This window comes from Calliphora vicina, chromosome 5 (assembly GCF_958450345.1).
Source record: "Calliphora vicina chromosome 5, idCalVici1.1, whole genome shotgun sequence".
NCBI classification, from domain to species: domain Eukaryota; kingdom Metazoa; phylum Arthropoda; class Insecta; order Diptera; family Calliphoridae; genus Calliphora; species Calliphora vicina.
In genome coordinates, this window is record NC_088784.1 from 114,477,939 (window position 1) to 114,495,713 (window position 17,775).

Here is a 17,775-nt window from a genome sequence, read left to right on the forward strand (position 1 = left end):
GCCGTTAAAAAATTTTATTTTTTTGTTCATAACTAAGAATAGGTTAACGGTATCCTACGGAGACAAAAACTCATATACAAGTAAATATGGACATATTTTAAGTAAAAATTAGCTTTTATTTTAATATTTATCAAAATATGTTAATTTTGCTTCTACATTTCTTGTTCTAGTTGCGTGAGACACGTTAATGGCCTGGCGATATTTTAATAACTTTAACATTTTCTGACCAATTTCTGTTTTTTATGTCTCATTAGAACGACAATTGCGTTCACATTTCTATTCTTTTAAATTAAATTGCAAAAGTAATTTTTTAATGGCAAAATTTTTACAAAAAATGAAAAAAATGCATTTTTTCCCCTTGTAAATGCATCTCAAAACTTCAGAGGGCTTGCGGCACGTCTTAACCCCAACCGATTTACCTAAAATTTTTTTCAGGATGATTTTTTACTAATGTTCACCAAACTGGCGGGTGAGAATGGCCAAAATCCATCTTTCGTTTATTAAGGGCCACCCTATGTTGGGAGACAAAATTGTTTGGAGACCAAGTTGTAGAATTAAATCGGCAAATTGTAGTATATATGTTTATAAATATTATTGCAGTTTTTTTTTATATTATCAGTATTATGCTAGAAGTTGAAACATCACCACACAGCAACAAACATTTTTTTTTGTAATTGAACTTTAATTATTGTTAAATAGCAAAAACTTGAATTTCAGTCATTCAATTAAAGTTTTGTAAAGTCTTTTAATATATTTTAAGGAATAAAAACCACTTATAAATATAATTTTTGTACCCTCCACCACCATAAGTGGTGAATGAGGGTATATATAAGTTTGTCATTCCGTGTGTAACATTGAGAAATATTCATCTGAGACCCAACAAAGTATATATATTATTGATCCTTATGAAATTCTAAGTCGATTGAGCCATGTCCGTCTGTCTGTCTGTGTAAAACACGCTCACGCCCAAAAAAGGCAAACAAAATTGGTAGACTTGCAAAGAAAATGTTTATTGTTCTCCTAAGCAGTTTGGTATTGAAAATCAGCAAAATCGGTTCAGTGGAACCAGAGCTATGAACCAAAATGTGAGACAACCTAAAAAAAAACTTGATAATTTTAACATAGTTTTCCTTATTTGTGCAAATATATTGCAGATAATACCATAAAATTGCACACACGTTATTTTTATGTTAAAGGGACTAACTCTGGCGAAAATTATAAGAATCGGTCCATGATTTCACCTAGCCCCCATACAAATTTCTTCCCGAAATATGGTTATTAGGTCTGTAAATGCCTACAAAATTGCAGTAGCCACACAAAATTCAGGAGAAATAAGTTTCGTGCTTAAAAAAATTACAACCCCAAATTTTTTGTGGATCGGCCCATATTTGACCGTAGCCCCCATGTAAAGTTCATTTCCGAAAATCACTTAAATAAGCATATATACCGAAATCTCTGTACCTAATTCTATGTAGATCGGCCGATAATTGGTTATAGCTCCCATATAAGGACCACTTCCGAAAAACACAATAATCTACATAAATATCTAAAAAATATCAATATTAAAACAAAGTTTTGCATAGATCCATAATTTATACTTAGAAATCATACTACAGGATTTTGTGAATATTTGACCATAGCTCCCATATAAGGTCCTCTTCCGAAAATCAGTTAAGTACTCATAAATCTCTTATAAATATCTTTATCATGCTAAAATTCGACAAATATAATACTCATATACACAGAATATACACTGTACTAAATTGTATGCAGATTGGCCGATAATTGGTCATAGCTCCCCTATAAGGCCCATTTCCGAAAAAGATATTAACCTTAAAAAATATTTAAAACATATCAATATCAAAATGAAATAACGCACAGGTCAGTAATTTGTAACCAGTAATCATACTTATGAATTTTTTGAATATCGGTCCATATTTAGCCATAGCTCCCATATAAGGTCCACTCCCGAAAATCACTAAAATCCTCATAAATTTGTTACAAATATAGTTATGAGGTTGAAATTCGAAACAAATTTATTCAATATATACAAAAATCGATGTACCAAATTTTATGATGGTAGGCCCATTATTGGTCATAGCCTCCATATAAGAACCACTTCAGGAAAACACATTAACCTGCAGAAATATCCAAAAAAATCTGTACTGAACCAAAACTTTACACCGATCAGTAATTTGTATCCAAGAATCGAGCTACAAGATTTTTTAAATATTCGTCCATAATTCGGCATAGCTCCCATATAAGGTCCACTTTTGTTAATAGCGTTGTTTATATGAAATTCTACAAAAATAGCCCTCAAATACTTAGGACTATAATAGGTTAGCTTCCATATATTGAACCAAAATAGTACACAGATCAGTAATTTGTATTCAAAAATCATAATACTGAATTTTGTGAATATCGGTACACAATTGGCCACAGCACCCATATAAGTCCATAAAAATCACGTTAAAATATTTTATGACAATCAAATCATAATAGGTCATAGCTCCCATATAAGTCCCACAACCAAATATTTTCAAATTTTACCAAATATATTTGTATACCCTTTTTATACCCTTCAGCTTCGTGAGAAGGGTATATATAAGTTTGTCATTCCGTTTGTAATTTCTACATTTTTCATTTCCGACCCTATAAAGTATATATATTCTGGATCCTTATATATAGCGGAGTCGATTAAGCCATGTCCGTCTGTCTGTCTGTCTGTCCGTCTGTCTGTTGAAATCAATTTTCTGAAGGCCCCAGATATCTCCGGGATCCAAATCTTCAACAATTCTGTCAGACATACTTTCGAGAATTTTGCTATTTAAAATCAGCAAAATCCGTCCATAAATAACGGAGATATGAGCAAAAATCCGAGACAACCTCTGAAAATTTCATCAAAAAACACAATGTATTGCATGCTTTGACAAAAAAACAACAAAACGTATGTTTGGATGTGCAAGTTTTGTGTATTTTGTTTTTTTTTGTGTTTTGTTTCTTTTGGCGTTGTTGTTGTTTTTTATACAACTAAACGTTTGTTTGGTTGTGTGTAGGTTTTTTTGACAAAAAAGCAACAAATCGTATGTTTGGACAAAAAAGCAACAAATCGTATGTGTGTTTTGTTTCTTTTGGCGTTGTTGTTTTTTATACAATTAAACGTATGTTTGGACGTGTGTTGGTTTCATTGGCTTGCGTATTTTGTTTTTTCTTTTGGTGTTTTGTTTCGTTTGGCGTTGTTGTTGTTTTTTGTGTTCTTGATAAATTTAGGATGCTGTACGTTGAAAGTGGGCAATGTACATACATATATAATAATTATAAAAAATAATAATGCATCCACAACAAAGGTGAAGGGTATATAAGATTCGGCATAGCCGAATATAGCACTCTTACTTGTTTATACTCTGTTTCTTCACGTATTAACTAATTATTAAGTATATAAATTGTTAAATTTCATACGTTCTAATAGGAATTTCAGTTATAAATTGCTGAATTAGATACAATTTTTTGTACATTTGAAATAAAATATCCTATGCGTAAACTAGTCCTTCTAACAATTGTTATATTATTTCAGTTTTTATACCATCATATTTAGGTGGAGGGTATTTAAGATTCGGCTCGGCCGAATATAGTACTCTTACTTGTTTAATTTATTTTTTGCAATCCCAAATTTTCCGCTTTATTTCATGGCGGCGTTGCCAGATCCAAATCCCAAAAAAAATCATGTATCGGGTATGTACAGTGACTCACAGCTTATTTGATGCAAGTTTCATTCAATTTATCAAACAAATTTTATATAAAATGTAATGATATATGTCCTGTTATAATGCTCAGGAAGAAAAAATAACAAATACCAATCTAATTGAAGAAATATTAATGAAAAAAAGATGAAACCGGAGGCAGAAAATTATTTCCGATTGCAACCAAACTTAGTAACATGAAAATATTATAATTTGGCACATTTTTGTCACCGTGCCCATAAAAAACTTAAACAAAATTTTTCTTCATACACGGGTGACCCACTCTAGTAACCATGTGATCAACAACTGAAACTGTTACTTTTCTTTCAGCATGAGACTGTAAAAAGTTAACTATTTAGTAAAATGCGACTGCTTTTAGTAGTTCTTCGAAACACTGATAAACACAGTGGCGCATATTCATAAACGATCACCAAGTGTTAACTTTTTTAATTACATTCACAATTGGTTACTTTCAGCACAATTAGTTAGCACTTAATCATGGGTAAAGCTGTAACTAAATGCCAACTAACTAATACATTCAAAAAACAGCTGATTGATTTCAGTTTAATACATCTATACAAAAAGAAAATAAACTAGAGATGTGTTTTTTGTTTGTCAACAACATTCTATTGAAAAATTTCATTCTACATACCCTTATTGTAATTGATTTACATACAAACTATCCAGCATATGCATAAACAGTTTATAAATTTATCAAAGGTTTATGAAACAGATTTTGTATGGAAATTTTGTTTTATAGACCTTTGATAAATTTATAAACTGTTTATGCATATGGGGGTAACTATAACTATAAATTTTTTATATACTTTTAGAGAACAAAAATACTCTCTTAATAGCTTTATAAGCCTTTTAATTAATTACAGTATATATCGATCAAAATATTATCGATATTTTGTTTTCTCTATATGTCAAAGCAGTAACTAATGCCATGTTTCTACGGCAGTCTGAATTACTTAATTCTCGTTTTGAATTACGATTGCGAATCAACCTGTTTACACGACAACATTCGTAATTCAGTTTGACATTTATTTATTTCTTCTTCTTGTTTTTTTCTTCTGTTTACATGTTTTGTTTTTTTGTTTATTTTGTTTGTTTGGTGCGAATTTCAAATTTGTAATTTGGCAATGGATAAAAAAGGTAAGTAAAAACATAAAATTGTAGCATTATTAATTAAACAAATATAATTTAATTATTATTTTCATTATTAGAAAAAAGAAAAAGTGCAAGCAAGTGGAACCAGGGCAGCGAGCTGGCTTTATTAGAGGTGTGGGCTGAAAGAATGTCAGAGCTGCTACTTCTACAAATGAATTTAACTTTAATCAGACTTTTTATTTCTTTTAATTTATTTATTTAATACAAAAATCTTTTTCTTTATTTTGTTTTGTTTTGACATTTTTGTTTGGACAGCTGATTTTGATACATAAATAATCAATAAAAATTAGAGATGACAGTCATTCGTTCGTAATTCATAAGGTAATTCAAACTGAATTACGTACGAACAAGGTAATTCGCACTTGAAATTTTGTATGGCGAATCATGTAATTCAGTTCGTAATTGGGGGTTGAATGACGAATGAGAGCGTGAATGACGAATAATGCCGTCGTGTGAACATGGTATAAGCTAGTTATTAATTGTGAATAAGATCTACAACTATCTATGAACTATTCTTTAGTTTCTGTTTTACTAGTTCCGACTTTAGTTATGATTTCTGAATATGCGCCAGTGTTTTTTAAGTCGTCCTATATAAACGCAACTAAAACACAATAATGAATCATTCATGCAAGCTACTCTTTATAAATATAAATTCCAAAAAAATATAGTATTTATTCACTTGTAAATGTACAAAATTTTACTTTCCGTACAAACGAGATATGTCCATATGACTGAATATGGGCGTTATGAAAATATCACAAATTAAAAATTCAATAACTCAAAAATAGTAACAAAAAATAATGCGATCACACAATCTCCGATGAGGTATTGGTGAGTAATCAAATCAAACAGCTGATTATTTTTTACTCGAGTTTGTTTACAACTTTAATCTTGTCAAATTTTTTTCCTGTATTTTGTATACATTAAGCAGCTGTTTTTGTCACTATAAAAGTTATTTGTTTTTGTATTGTTGCCGTAACGCATACATAATCATTACGCCATGGTGAGTACTAAGTATGTGAACAACAAAAAAATGGTATTTTGATAAACGTGACGTATCCTGTAAACAAGAACTACATGTACACTTGTAGTACAGTCGGCATATTTGGGTTAATATAAGTGTACGAATTTAAGTGAAATATGAATTTTGTTATATTTTTTAATTTTCAGCCATATTTTTTTAAGGAATTGAGGTTTTGTTAACTTTTTTGTTGAAATACATATTTTTTGTTCCAATTAATAAAATGATTTTTAACATTGACTTTTGTTTTTTTCTTCATGGAATTAGTATTTTTTTATAGTTTTTAAAATTAAATACATATTTAAGTTTCACTAATTTCTATATTTCAACATAAATTGAATAAATATAAGATAAATACATATGTGGGAGAATCCATGTCAAAACGGACAGAAAACTATTATTTTCGGATTTGACATCTTCGATTTTAATGAAATTTATCGGAACCCTTTACGAAATAGTGGGTTCTATATTTTGATATCGACTATGCGATTTGAGAATTTTTTTCCTAAAGTTGAATTTTACATAAAAAAGGCGTTTTTTGGACGGACCTGGTTCCTCGCTATTAAAAATTTGTAAATTTCATGATTTTTAACAATTATTTTTCTGTTTAACATATACATTAACAATAAATGTCCAATAAAATAAAAATGGAGAAAATCGGGAAATATTAAGACCCGCTATTATCAAAAAACTGGAGTAGGGTACAATAATCGATAATTTCTAAATATAATTCTGATTTTATTTGTTAGGTAGATTTAAATGGATCACATTTTATTATTCTAACATTTCTATCCTCCTGAGATGCAGTTACCATATTTTCTATATACAATGTATTTATATGATATTCCTCTTTTCTTTTCTTAACTTAAAGATTTATTTATGTTAAGCAATGGTGCAATGTTTTACGCGACCCACTAAAGCAATAATTACCGAAAAAAGAACTTATGTGGTATATTATGAATGATCACGGAACTAAAGTTGCGTTGTCAGTTTTCAAAATTGTATTACAGATGGCAACTATCATTTTATGTTGCCAAATTGGCAACCTAGAAATGTCCTTTGACAACGCAACTGATGTTCGGCTGTCATCCATAATCGACCCATTAATTTAACATTAAATACATATACAATAAATTCATAACATTTAACTAAATTTCACTTTACTCTTATATTTGATATCTTTAATAAAATTAGGAAAAAAATAATATTCCAGCACTGATATTTCAATGTTGATAAAACATACATACATACATACATACATACTGTTATACAGTCACGGACAAAAAAATAGGGTCACTCAAAATTATTAAGAATAAAGCGGAAACAAACAAAAAATTAAATTGTAATTGTGTGTTTATTAATTTCATATTATTGCTATGTTTATATGTCTTTACTATTTATATTAAAAACTCAAAATAATTTACTTATGGAAAAAAAAAAATTAATTTTGTAAATTTCATTGATTTTTAATGGACAAAAATATAGGGTCATTAACGAAAACGATTAAAAAACTTAAACTACATTTAAAATCTTGGTTCTAAAGCTAATATTTTGTACTGTAACCCTTATTTCTAAGAACAGCTTTGCACCTTTTTGGCATTGATTCCACCAAATCTTGACAAGTCTTGTTTGGAATAGAATACCAAGCGTCTTTAATTTTCTCCCACAACTCCTCCTTATTTTTTGATTTTAGTGGTCCAATTTTTTGTTTTACGATTTTCCATAAATTTTCTATCGGATTTAAATCCGGGGATTGTGCTGGCCATTGCATTACGTTCACACCGTTATCCAGAAACCACTTTTTCACAAGATACGAAGTGTGTTTCGGATCATTGTCCTGCTGGAATATCCATTTGACAGGCATTTCCCATTCGGCATATGGTAGCATCACTTCGTTTAATATGCGACAGTATAAGTTTTTGTCCATGTTTTCTTTTATCCAGTACAGTGGTCCCACGCCATGCCAGGAGAAACATCCCCAAACCATAATACTTCCTCCTCCATGCTTAAAAGTTTTTGTTGTATAACGGGAACAAAGTTCTTTATTTTTGGGACGTCTTACCCACGTTTTTCCATCACTACCAATTAAATTAATCTTACTTTCGTCCGACCATAACACGTTTCTCCATTTTTTTACGAGTATGGAATCATCACAATTCAAATGTGTTTTTGCAAATAATATACGATTTTGCCGATGCCGTTTTGTCAACATAGGTACTTTTCTAGAAGATCTCCCGAATAGATCTTTTTCTACTAACCTCCGTCTCACAGTCCTAGTGGAAACTTCAACTCCTATCTCATTTTTTATGGCAGCAGCAGATTTAAAAGGGTCCCGAGTTGACAACAGCTTGATATAATTATCTTCTTTTGCGGAAGTCTTCCGCGGCCTGCCTCTAATTGAATGATTTTCTTTACCTTTTAAAGCATTAAACACAAAGTTCTGTGATCTGCCGATAGTTTTGGCAATTTGACGTTGACTTTGTCCCTTATTTTTTAAATTTTGAATGATGGAACGCTCAGCGTCTGTACAATGCTTTGCACGACCCATATTTTGACTATAACTGATTATTTTAGAGATATTTTTTTTAAAATTATGTTTTTAATTCTGAAATTACTACTTACAAAGCACTATTATACAAAAACACGTTTTATTTTTGAAGGTTTTAAGCTTTTATAACTGTTGTTTACAGCTGACCCTATTTTTTTGTCTGTAGTAACGAATGGTATTTGTAATGTAAAACGATTAATCATATTGCTTTCATTTGAAAAGCATTGCCAGATGCTAATTAAGAACCTAACAATCATTGTTAAAAAAATATATTCTTAATAACATCTTTTTTTTTTAAAAAATTTCGAAAATTTTATGTGTAATTTTACTGACCCTATTTTTTTGTCCATAACTGTATATATGTAAGAGTCCGTTTTTTTCGAATTCGAATACTTCTTCCATAAATAATTATTCACAAACAATGAACAGAAAATTCTCATTTTAAAATGTTTAAAAACGTTTATACGCCGTTTCAAGATATTTACTTGTGGTATTGCTATTTTTGTGTTCGGAACTGTATATTTATAATGACCTAAGCTCTTTTATGTAAAGATTCTTTCCAGTGCTTCCCAGAAAGCTAAAATTCTATATACTTATAACACTAATTGCGCTTCAGATCCTATCGGAGTCAGATTTTATAATTAGGATAGACAGGCTTATTAGTTTAACATAAAACAATTAAATTAATAAAATGATAAATCACAAACACAAGGAATATGTTAATTAAACGAAAGCCATACATTTGGTTATAACCATTACATTAGGATTTTAACTTTCTAAATTCGTTTGCAAATAACAAAATGGTCTAGTATATTTGAAGTTTTTGCTCCCAAATAAACGGAACATTTTGTTTTTGTAAATAAAACTAATTTGGGTGACATGTGGTGCTAGGGCTAAAATTTGGTTATAATAGCCATATATAATTTTTACCGAAAACTTGATTTAAATAAAAGTAATTAAATGAATAATAGAATCACTCAAAACAATTTTACTAGAAATTCCATTTATGATGGTCTGATAGATTAGAAGTTTGCAATTTTGAATAATTATTGTTTTTATTTGTTGTTATTGTTTTAGCAGCAAAATGTTGGGTGATTTGAATTGATATGAGACGCTATGTACATACATTCGATAATTACTAAATCAATTTTAACTTACCCGGAGGTCTTTCTGTTACTGTTAATAAACCTGTACGCCTGGTACGTATCCCACCACTCACACAGCCAGCGTTTGGTGTTATAACTCCAGTTGGGGTCTGAGGTGTTAAATTTACAGATACATGGGCCAAGCTCTGTTGTTCACTTTGGTGACGAGATGTGGAAAGATCTTCGGTACATCCAACAGTGTGTCGTTTTGAACAGCCACGTTTTTTCATATATCTGAAATTTTTTTTTAAATATACAGTAGCGAGCATAAAAAATTCAACGCTATGCTATGTGATCTTCAACTGGTATTATTTTTCTTATAACTGAATCCAATTCTCCCCATCTGCTGTTTTTATCTTCTTATTGATCGATCAATTATAAGGCAATTATTGTATGACATTTTGTCCAATATTTATGTACGTCTGGATAATTATAAAATTTTTAATAAAAACAGTAGTAAAATTGTGCGAGCAAAAAAATGCAACTCTAAGAAAATTGACTTGATTTTTAAAATTTTGAGAAAAAAAATAAATATAAAGAATTGCTAAAAACTATAGCAATGTTACATTACCATAATTTACTACTAATACAAACAAATTCAAGGACATTAAAATTCAAAAGGATAAACAGTTTATCCAAAAACCGCCATGATCCTATTCCGTTTCAAAAATTTAGATATAATTTAGAATTTTGTTATGATTAGAGTGTCAAAATATTTTTATTGGCTAGTTTTGTAATGGATTTTATTGAAATGGCTAGATATTGAAGTAATCAAGGCTGTGTTACCTGATCCATGGAAGGTCACATCATATATTTGATGCTACCCAAACGAACACATTTTGACATTTATGACTATTGCAACCTCCAAAAGATAATTTAATGCGGCAAATATAATAAGAAGAAACCAATCCAATAAACCATAATATTATTTACAAACATAAATTAAGCGCCAATGCAAGCTAAAGATAGCATTCTATGCAATAGGAACAGTGTCAAATTTAACATTATTTACAGTTGTCTTCCTCTGTTTTGAAATTCGTTTACTTACCAAAAAATGGATATTTGAATATGATTTCATTATTTGTAATTTTTACAGACCACAATTAGTAATTTTTAGCATTAAATTTCAGCACCCTTCTAACATTAACTAGTCACATCCTTTTGATCTTGAGCTCTTATGCACTCAGTTTTAGGCACACCACCACAATTATTTGATTTCCTTTTCATATCCGTAAGATTTTAAATTGGTATAGAAATAAATAAAAATTCTTAAAATTTTCTTGATTTCGAACAATTCACTATATTGAACGGAAATTTCATCATTCGTTAATACTGTTATCCTATGTAGATTTCATATCCTTGAATCTATTAGTATTAACAGTAAATTATTGTATTGTAACAATATTACAGTTCTTAGCCATTTTTCATAATTATATTATAAAATAATTTACAAATCTATTAAATTTTCATAAAGTTGCATTTTATTTGCTCGCACAAATTTACCACTGTTTTTACTAAAAAATTTATAATTATCCTTACGTACAAAAATATTAGACAAAATATCATACAATAAGTGACTATGACCACAAAGAATATAGAAATAGCAGATGAGGAGAATTGGATTCAGTTATAAGAAAAATAATACCAGTTGAAGATCACATAGCATAGCGTTGCAATTTTTATGCTTGCTACTGTATGTGCATCAATGTTTATAAACAAAATACGTAATAAAAGTAAACGCACATAAAATTACGTAGGACAACGTAAAATCTTGGACAAATTTAAAAATCAAACACTGTGCAATATGAATTTTCAGCATCAGACATTTCAAAGCGATATAAGACTTGACAAGCTGTCACATATTTTTAAGGGCAAATTTCGGTGGAGGCGCAGTAATGGTTTGGGCTGGGATTTCGACTACGGGAAGGAATCCTATTTGTTTTATATCAACTAAAATGAATAGCGAGGAGTATATTGAATTACTAGATGACGTTTTAATAAATTTTTCGGGATGATACGTTAGGCAATAACTGGATATTTCAGCAGAATAACGCCGCAATCCATAAATCAAAAGCAACAAAATCATTTCTTTTTTGGATTGGCCGGCATGTAGTCCAGATCTAAATTCGATCGAACATTTATGGGCAATACTATCGAACATAGATTTCAAAAATAACACCCAGTATAAGGATTCAAAATCTGAAAAAAGTGCAATTATAAAGGAATGGAGTCAGATTGATCAACATTGCATTGGAAATTTAATAAATTTTATGCCCCGTCTTCAGGAAGTCATTATTATTCATTGTGGACACACTCATTACTAATAAATACAAAAATTACTCAGTAGTTGGTTTTTATAATTGTTATTTTAGTTATAGGTGAATATTATTTAATTTTGGTCTTATAATTTTTTCGTTTCAAAATTGAATTCATTTTGTGTTATCCTTTTATTAAATAAAGGGAAAAATGTAATATTTTGATATATTAATTTGATTTTTTAGTCTTATTTTTTACTGGTGTTGTTCTCTCACAAAAAATCTATACTAAATTCTTATTAATTGAATTTTCTTGCTAAATAACTTTAACTTTTTTATAAATTATAGTATTTTTTTTGTTTGTTTATGAATTGGCCTCAACTCTCAACGGAAGCGAAATAATCCGGAAACACACGATGAAATCAGTTTCACCGGAGCCATTGAGTCTTTTAAAAAACTTTGTGAAAAAAATAGTAGAAAAAGAAGATGATAAAAATCCAATTGATGGCTTTGCGAAAATGATAGTTGCGACGATTCAGAGCATGAGAGCTGTGAGTTCCTTTTTTGCACATTTGAAATAGTTTTAAAAAGTTTAAACTAATAAAAAGATCTTCTAACTCCATTTTGCAACAATTAATTTTATTGTAATGAAATAAATTATTTGACAATTTCAAAATTTGCACAAACGTGCTAACATTACGGTACGTTACAGTACGTGGACAGCAACGTTCGGGTAATTCTGCCTTTATTGTTTTTAAAATATTTAAATTTTGTATGGCTGGGGAGCCAAAATAAGGAAATAAATAAATAATTACGCTCTAATTCGTATAATTTTTAACTATCACTAATAGTTAGTGGTAGTGTAAAATAATTCACTAATTTTTTTAATGTTTAGTGATGAGTTGAAAAATGTAAGCCTCACTCAATAATAGTGATAGTGTAGTTAAAATTGTTTAACTAATAATATTTTGAAAATAGTTAAAATATTTTTTTTTGCAGCCTAATGAAATAATTTTTTCTACACTAAAATTTTTAGTTAAAAAAATATTCCTGCACTATTTTTTTCAACAAAGCAATGTTTTACTCTATTCATAGTTTAAGTTAATATATTTAAGGAAAAAACGTAAAAGCGGTATATAAATACACAAATTACAATAAAAAGAGAAATAAGCAATTACACAGAAAATAATTAGCGATTATTGGCTTTAAGTAAAACAAGCTTTTCGAATCGAATTAATTTATTTCTCCGAGGAGAATCCAACATTCCACTAAAAGAAAACAAACGCTCTACTGGAGCAGAAGAAGCCAAAGGTGCGTTAAATTTAAAAAACATTTGCCTTATTATTGGATATTTTTGAGACTGCAAATATCAGTGTCCGAGCTTAAAAGGAACGCACGTATTTCATTTTATATGCCATCTTTCTGCACAAAGGTTGAAGGTCCTAATATTGAAGATGTTAATAAACTAAGTAATTTCTTCAATAACTTTTTCACTTACTGTCAATTTCCCCAAAATCTAAGAATCCTACATTATCAGGGTTTTTTTGTGTTATTATTTCTTCGGATGCTGAAAAACACTTTGAAGCTTGCTCAACAAACATCTGTATATTTAATATTCAAGTTTAAACTGGAATAACTTCAAGATCACTAATTTTGAATATATTAGTGCAAATTTCTACACTACCACTCAATTGATTTATAGTTAAAAAAATATTACTATCACTAAAAAATATAAGTGATACATATATAAGCTTCACTCCAACTAAAGCTGATGAAAATTAGTTAAAAATATATTTTTTAAAATAATATTTAGTGCTAGTGAAATGTTGATTGCACTCAACATTTAGTGCACTACCCCCAAACTCTGTCATATAAGAAGGAATCCTTAAGGGGTTTTGTTTGTGTTTCAATATTTGTAGGGTATTGCAACTTGGCCGATATATTACACTATGCGGCAAATAATAGTGATACAATTTTTCTGGAAGGCCACAGTTTCTTCTTTTTAAATCCGGTTCAAAAATTAAAATCTGTTGAGAATCAGCTTAGTTAATGGCTTATAAGTGTTTAAAGGTATGAAAACCTGGTTTTATACCCGTAACTCAAGATTTTGGAGGTGTTTTGCAAATTTCAAAAACATAGTCTTATTGTACTCGATAAAGCCTATCAGAAAAATAGTATTACTTTCCAGTTATTTCTACTTTAGTTTTTTTTTGTCTCATAGTGTTATGTATGAAATGTAGCATATTTCATTTATTCTATTTTTAATTTTAAAAATTCGTATGTTACATAACTACCTTTGTATTTCGTCAGAACCTTCATCCTGGATAGCATTTGTACTTTTAATTGTTGTCACATCTAAAGGAAATTGCTCATTAGCATCAGCACTTGGCATTTCATTGACGGATGAGTCAATATAATAGGTATCAGGTGGAAGATTATGAGTAAGATGGGTTTGGTTTTGATACTGTCCAGTTGTGAAACAGTACGGTAAATTAGCACCTCCATCTGAAGCTCGACGGTTAAATGAACCGGCTTAAAACAAAATATGTTTAAATAAGTTAGGACAGGCTATATAAATGTAGTACTCACTAGCACCCATAACGAGGGGGGGTTTCAATAAATGTTGATCTTTGATGGTTAAATAATGGAGAGGTTGATTTTGTAACATAGGCAAATTTATAGGTGGGTGGTTCCCAGATTGTTGCTGATTATTTCGGGGTTCGTTTTTAAAATCAAGTGGTACAACATTGGAATCTTGGAGTGCCTGTTCATGTGCAACGTCCCCGGGTCCCACAGTATGCCGTCTGGTATTTCCACTCACATGAGAAACTGACGGATAATTAGTGCATAATTGGTTTTGATTGCAATTCTTAAAAGAAAAGAAAAACATATCATTAAAATTCACATACATAATTAAATTTTGTAATCAATAAAAACGCTTTAAGAAATTTTGTATATAAACTTTTTAATAGTATAAACATAAATAAATAAATAAATACATTTTGAGTGGTTTCAGTAATCATTTGTACTTTAGGTTGTACTGGTGATTAGCCGATAGCATCAGAGTCTGGTATCGGGATTGCCGATTGGAGACTCCAGACCAGAGAAGCAAGCCGATTCAAAAATTTCGGCGGCGGCTTAAGAGCAACAATTTTCGGCGGCGGCGGCTAGCCGGCTCTACGCCGAGTTTTCTACCGGCTGAAAAAAAATTCAGCTTAGCCGAATTCAAACAATATAAAATTAGCTTTTTAAGCAAATTATAAAATATTTTTATGTCAATTTGTCTCAACAATATTCCTACTTTTTATAAATACCCAAAAACGCTACTTTAAATAAAAATATTTTTATTTATTAAAAATTAATTACAAAACAAATAAATCAAAAACCAAGTTAGGGGTATTCATTTCAAAAAAATGGAAAATTACACTCTGATTTTTTGACACTTTTACACAACAAACACAAGAAAAAAAATCCACAAAAATTTGTATTTTTTTTAAATTTTTTTCTTGTGTTTGTGTAAAAGTGTAAAACAATCAGAGTGTAATTTTCCCTTTTTGGAAATGAATACCCTTTATATTTCTTTTGTGAAAAAATATAACTTTTATGAAAAGTAATAACTGTTACGGTTCCTGACAATAATAGATGTGTTCAGATTTTATATGTATATCTTAATTAAGCTTCACACAAAACAGTAAAAACAAGATAAATGCATATATATGGTATCACTGCCACTAATTCAATTAAATACCGATTTTCGTTAGAATTCACTGATATTAAAAAAGAACCAAAAATTAATTGTAACTTAATATTTAATAAAATACGATAGAAAAAATGAGAATCGGCTAGGAATTGAGCCGCCAACCAGCCGAGTGATTCGGCGGCGGCGTGGCTTGTTGAAAAAAATTGGCTGAGCGGCTAGCCGTCAGCCGCGCCGATACGGCTTGCTTCTCTGCTCCAGACAGGCTTTTTTTATCACAACAATGTGTGAGATTGGGTTTTTGATGGCGCAAATTGCCCGCCATGACATCACAAGGATCATTGACATACTCGTTATTTGCAGGAGCTCGAAAGTCCCACCTAGACTCTCCCCTTGTAACCGCTGACTGTCCGCGACTGCAATTAGCAGATAACCCGCATATCTACCACTATACGCAACCTGTGAGGCGTCCGGTAGCACTCAGCTATGCTTCCCACAGGCAGATAATAAACCACACAAGATCATAAAATGACATTGTTTGAATTATTATCCAATTGGGCATTTCAATACCAACAACTTAAAACTTATTACAGGAAAATTATTAGAATGTCCTAAAATATAGTTGATAAGATAGTTACAAAAAATATAAGATTCTATCCAAAAGTTCAGAAAAAAAGGTTGCTAACATTTTTGAACATCTTTCCATTCTATATAAGCTTGCTATGGTATTTTTTGATATTTATAATCCTTATATACGCATATTGATTTTCCCCGATTTTTTAAAACTCTTCTACTTACCTCGCTTTGTCTTTGTAAACAATCAAGGTCAATATCACTATACTTCTCCAAATTCACAGAAACATCTGACCACATGTAATCCATGCCTGTTTGAGTTACACCAGTATTACTTAAAGGACTCAATCGATCTAACGTATCTTGATGTAAAGGTTCTGAACGATCCACCACACCTGTGGTAATGCTAGTACGGGATCTGAAAAAAATGTAAAATGGAAGTTATTTTAGAAATGTTCTACTATATTTAATGGAGGCTAGCTGTGAACATCGCACAGTGGTATAGAAAAAAAGATTGAAATAAATCTGTAACTTCTAAACGCTTGATATGAACTATGAGAAAGTGTTGTCGAGTTTAAACTTTGAATTTGGACTTCATGGGCCTACCAGGGGCGAGGTCGGGGGTCCTCAAATTAGGGCACTCCGATGGTACTAAATTTGGTAGTACGAGTTCAGCTTATATACAACTTATTTGTGCTGAATTTGATTTGGACATGTTTATAAGTTAAGATATTTATGAGAGCTTAACTATTTTCAGATAAGGCAGTTGTATTGTATGTAGGAGAAATAAGGGACCGATTGAAACCAAATTCATTAGGCTTAGTCCTAGGGGCATTATAAACGTTTATGTCAAATTTTGTCAAATTATCTTTAATATTGCGAACTGTAGTTTGAAGAAGGACAGCTTGTTCGAAGAAGGACAACCCGTGCCGACTATCGATTTAGTTTTCAGGTGCATTTACAAGGCAAAAAAAATGCATTTTTTCAGTTTTTTTTTTTAAATTTTGCCATTAAATAATTACTTTTGCAATTAAATTTAAAATAATCGAAATGTGTACGTAATTGTCGTTCTAATAAGATATAAAAGACAAAAATTGGTTTAAAAATGTTAAAGTTATTAAAAAATCGCCAGGCCATTAACATGTCTCAGGCCACTACACCATTTTTCATTGAAATTGAGAAAATTCCAAATGATATTGAGAATTTCCATTTTAAATTGAGAAAATTCCAAATGATATTTCCATTTTAAATTGAGAAAATTCCAAATGAAATTGAGAATTTCAACTTTGAATTGAGAAAATTCCAACTGAAATTGAGAATTTCCATTAAAAATTGAGAAAATTACAATGAAATTGGGAAAATTCCAATTGAAATTGAGAAAATTCCAAATGAAATTGGAAAAATTTTAAATAAAATTGAGAAACATTATATAAATTATTTTAAACTAAAAATAACAAAATTAACGATTATATCAGATGTGGTGGTCTGGATAGAGAGACCAATTTCAATTTATTTTGTCGTTGCTCTTGTGTTGGATACCGAACAGTTTTTTTGATACCTACTTCCCGTGGCCCCGACATCCACCTAATAGGTGCAATTGAACAATACCCCTTGCCACAGTCG

General features: G+C 30.2%; 1 protein-coding gene across 2 annotated transcripts in view; it reads right to left on the reverse strand.

Annotated features, from left to right (window-relative positions):
* The window catches only part of Sik3 (Salt-inducible kinase 3), a 113,868-nt gene that overhangs the window by 19,274 nt on the left and 76,819 nt on the right, over window positions 1–17,775 (reverse strand). For both annotated transcript variants that reach the window (XM_065510591.1, XM_065510590.1), the window contains exons 5-8: window positions 16,378–16,570; window positions 14,472–14,751; window positions 14,177–14,414; window positions 9,641–9,861 (exon numbers count right to left, since the gene is read on the reverse strand). In XM_065510591.1, the coding sequence (XP_065366663.1) occupies window positions 9,641–9,861; window positions 14,177–14,414; window positions 14,472–14,751; window positions 16,378–16,570 (932 nt within the window). The remainder of the gene's footprint in view (window positions 1–9,640; window positions 9,862–14,176; window positions 14,415–14,471; window positions 14,752–16,377; window positions 16,571–17,775) is intronic.